The sequence below is a fragment of the Vicia villosa genome, linkage group LG5, assembly GCF_029867415.1.
Source record: "Vicia villosa cultivar HV-30 ecotype Madison, WI linkage group LG5, Vvil1.0, whole genome shotgun sequence".
NCBI lineage: Eukaryota > Viridiplantae > Streptophyta > Magnoliopsida > Fabales > Fabaceae > Vicia > Vicia villosa.
The window spans coordinates 5,568,848-5,572,631 of record NC_081184.1 but is presented as its reverse complement, the minus strand read 5'-3'; the positions used below and the strand labels follow the sequence as shown (position 1 = coordinate 5,572,631).

The following is a 3,784-nucleotide window of genomic DNA, read 5'->3' as shown; positions in this document are numbered from 1 at the left end:
TAATTTATCTTAATCAAGATAGGAATAAAAAATTGAACTTAGACTAAATATTACGCATAGTTATAGTTTTACACAACAACTCATCATAACAATGCATAGTTATTATTTTAGAGGTAACACAAATAAAAACTAAACATTATTTAAAATATGAGAGTTACGATTTACCAATAGCATAAAACATTTTAATATTGTTGGTACATAATAAATAGATCCTAAAAACATAAAATAAAAATATTCAAAAATTTTGTTAAAAAGAAATAAATGGGTTTTAAGGAAAAGAAAAAGAAATTTAAAAAATGGAAATTTTGTTAAAAACTTTTATATAACTTTTAAATAAAAAGAATTAAAAAAAGGATAAAGGGGTTTTTAAGGAAAAAGTAGATATAAATTCAAAATAAGAATTAGGATATTTTTTACTAAATAATAAACAAAATTAATCAAGTAAATATTTAAATTTATTAAATTAAGTATAACTTTTCTTTTAAATAACTTGTTCCATATATATTGCTTGAACTACAAAGAAGAAGCTACTCTCGTACTGAATCGCAAATGGTCCTATGAATACAAAATCAACCATGTTAATGACTTCGTTGTCGGTGTTCTTCCCTGAAGATCTCATCACTGAGATCATTTCATTACTTCCTGTTAAACCTCTTCTTCGATTCAAGTGTGTAAGTAATTCTTGGAACACTCTCATTTCTGATCCTTCTTTTGTGAAATTCCATCTCAAGAGATCAACAACATCACCAAATCCACAATTCACATTAATAACTAATCATCTCAAACCTTTACGGGGAGATTATAGTTTTGAAAGTGACTGGAGTATGGTTCCGTATCCTATAAGTCGTTTACTAGATAACCCGTTAGCTACTTTTGTCGTTGATTCTTACTACCTTTTGGACAATAAAGAATCCTCTATTGCTGGTTCATGTAACGGATTGATCTGTCTAGTTGGTCATAGTTTCACTAATATGTTTAATGAGTATCAAGAGTACTGGTTGCGATTATGGAACCCAGCCACTAGAAAAATATCTCAAAAAATTGGGTATTTTCGTGAGTTACATAGTTTCGTCTTCAATTTTGGTTGGGATGATTCTGCGGGCACGTTTAAAGTGGTTGCGTCACGTTACATTCATGATGGGCATACAAGTGAGGTGAGAGTTTTAACTATTGGTGATAATGTCTGGAGAAATATTGGAAATTTACCTGTTGTTCCCCTTGGTTTGGAGTTGCGTGGAAGACGTATAGATAAGGGGTATGAATATGGTTGTGTTGTTTCAAATACCTCTTTTAATTGGTTAGCTAGTCACAAGAACATGTCATTCAATTGGAGTTATTATGTAAATGACATGACTGTTGAGGACCTTGTTATTGTTTCGCTTAATCTAGGGACGGAGACATATAATTGTTATCAGTTACCTCCCGTAGAGCTGCCACCTGAAGAGCCAACAATTGGTGTGTTGGAGGAATGCCTTTGTTTGTGTTATTCTTATAAGGGAACTGATATCGTTATATGGCTAATGAAGAAATTTGGAGTTGAAGATTCTTGGATTCAATTTCTTAAAATTAGTTATCATAATCTTCAATTAGGCTATCATTTTTCATTCTTGCCATTGTTTCTCTCTAAGGATGGTGATACATTGGTATTGTGCAGTTCTCATAATGAAGAAGCAATTCTTTATAATTTGAGAGATAATAATATGCAGCGAATAGAAGTTAAAGTGCATAAAACTATTATTGATCATGAAACTCACAACTCTCTATGCTTAACCCTGGCCCAAGGATATGTTGAAAGCTTGATTTCAATTTGTTGAAAGTAAGTTCATTATCTATGGTTTAATTTTTTGAATTTATATTAATACTAAATTCATATGTATTATTTTAATAGTAATAGATGTTGTGAATATTCATTTAATGATTGCTTATGTTGATTGTGTTTTATTATTTGATGTAGTAGATCTCCTTTTGTTTTTATATTATTTTTTGGAAGAATATAAACTTATATTGAACCAAAAACATGTTAAGTACAAGGTGATCTCTTGATCCAACCCCCACAAAGATAGAGAAACCCAAGCCTAAGCACTAGAAGGTTGGGTATGAAGATTGGTATGTAGAAATGAGGTTTTGGGTTTATGTTGGTATTCTAAGGTTTTGAAAAGGAAATCCACGAAATTGATGAATTGATGCATGTTTGATGACGATTCTTGTTGCTATGCGTTGTATGTGTGTTGTATGACTTATGTTGCATGAAAATTGATCTTGTTGTTATGTTTCGTGAAAACTTGTGTTTTGACCGTAAGTTTGGTGTCGAAAGTGATATCGTAGAATTGCGTTTTTATGATCCCAATAGATGTTATATGAATAGAGGAACATGAATATATGATTCTTTCGTAAAACCGAGAAGTTTAAGATGATATTTTGGTGGAAAAAGGGTTGAGGCAGTAACAAACGCGTCGCAGAATTTTTCTGCATAATTGACAGGCCGCTTAGCCAGCCAAGGGCGCTTAGCCAGCCAAGGGCGCTTAGCCAGCCAAGGGCGCTTAGCGAGCCCTGTTAAAAAAGTTTTATAATTTTCAAAACTGAATCAGGCCTTTGTCCGTAATGATTTATCATGAGTTTTAGTGAATTTTCCATAATTTACTAGAGTCGTTTGATTGACCTTTGAGCTGAGTTTTGATGAAAACTGAATACTTGAATTTTCTATGTTTATGCATTGCATATGGATGATTATTTGAGAAATACATTTGTATCTTGTTTTCTAAATATTTTTTATGAGTGTTTTTGTGGCTTTGCGTTGTTAACGAGGTGATGGTCTATTTTGGCATTTGTTGAAGGCATATGCCTTGTGGTTGTATAATTGCATTGTTGCATGTCGAAGTCGCATACATTGCATCATTGAGGGCTTATGCTCTGTTGTTGGCCTGAATTGGCAAATCGTTGAAGGCTTATGCCTTGTTGCTACCTCTATTTATTGGAATTATGTTGAGGGCTCATGCCTCATTGGTACCACATGCATTCTAGTTGATGTTAGTCTTATTGCATTTCATAACCAATGATGTGATGATGAGTTGTTCGTTGATGAATGCTTGTATATTACTTGTTGATGGATTATGATGATGATTTTGTGAAGCGGTGAAATGTGTATAACTTTATTCTTCATATACTTATTATCATACATTTCTTTATATTGTTATGATATCTCACCCCTTCTGTTTGAATGTTACCCCTATGTTGATAACGTGCAGGTGAGCAGGAGTGAAGGATGTTGATGTTACCTTCTGTTAGTTCGAGTCGGCGTCATTGCTCTGATACATAACACAAGGGGGATGAACGCTATTTATTTTCTTTGTTGGATTTAATTTGATTGTTGAAGCTTTTATGAATAATGATGTTGACAAATGTTGAACTAAGTTGTTGGTTGGTTTTAAATTGATTTATAAATATTTTCCGTTGCGTAATAAAAGATGTTTAAGAGATTATGTTGTTTTGATTGGTTCATCCGACTTATTGTGATATGTATCCGTTATTAATTGTGAGTAATGTTTATCTTATGAAGACATGTGACATCCTAGATTTCCGTTGCGGGGTAAATTAGGATGTTACACCATCCTCTATAGATCTAAGTTTATATCACCATATTCACTATATCTTTATTATCCACATGTATGCCAAAGAAAATTTTGTTCTTGTAATTCCAAGCTTCCTACATTGTTTTTACCACCGTACTTCGAAATAGCATAGCCCTCCAACCTTTCCCTTTTCCTTTCTTGATAATCCACTGCAG

General features: G+C 32.6%; 1 protein-coding gene across 1 annotated transcript; it reads left to right on the top strand.

Annotated features, from left to right (window-relative positions):
* The first annotated feature begins 558 nt into the window (after positions 1–558).
* Positions 559–3,555, top strand: LOC131606180 (F-box/kelch-repeat protein At3g23880-like). The gene is made up of 2 exons (XM_058878451.1): positions 559–1,816; positions 3,246–3,555. Exon 1 carries the CDS (start codon positions 576–578, stop codon positions 1,812–1,814), a length of 1,239 nt encoding a protein of 412 aa, XP_058734434.1. The 5' UTR covers positions 559–575; the 3' UTR covers positions 1,815–1,816; positions 3,246–3,555.
* The last annotated feature ends 229 nt before the right edge of the window (positions 3,556–3,784 follow it).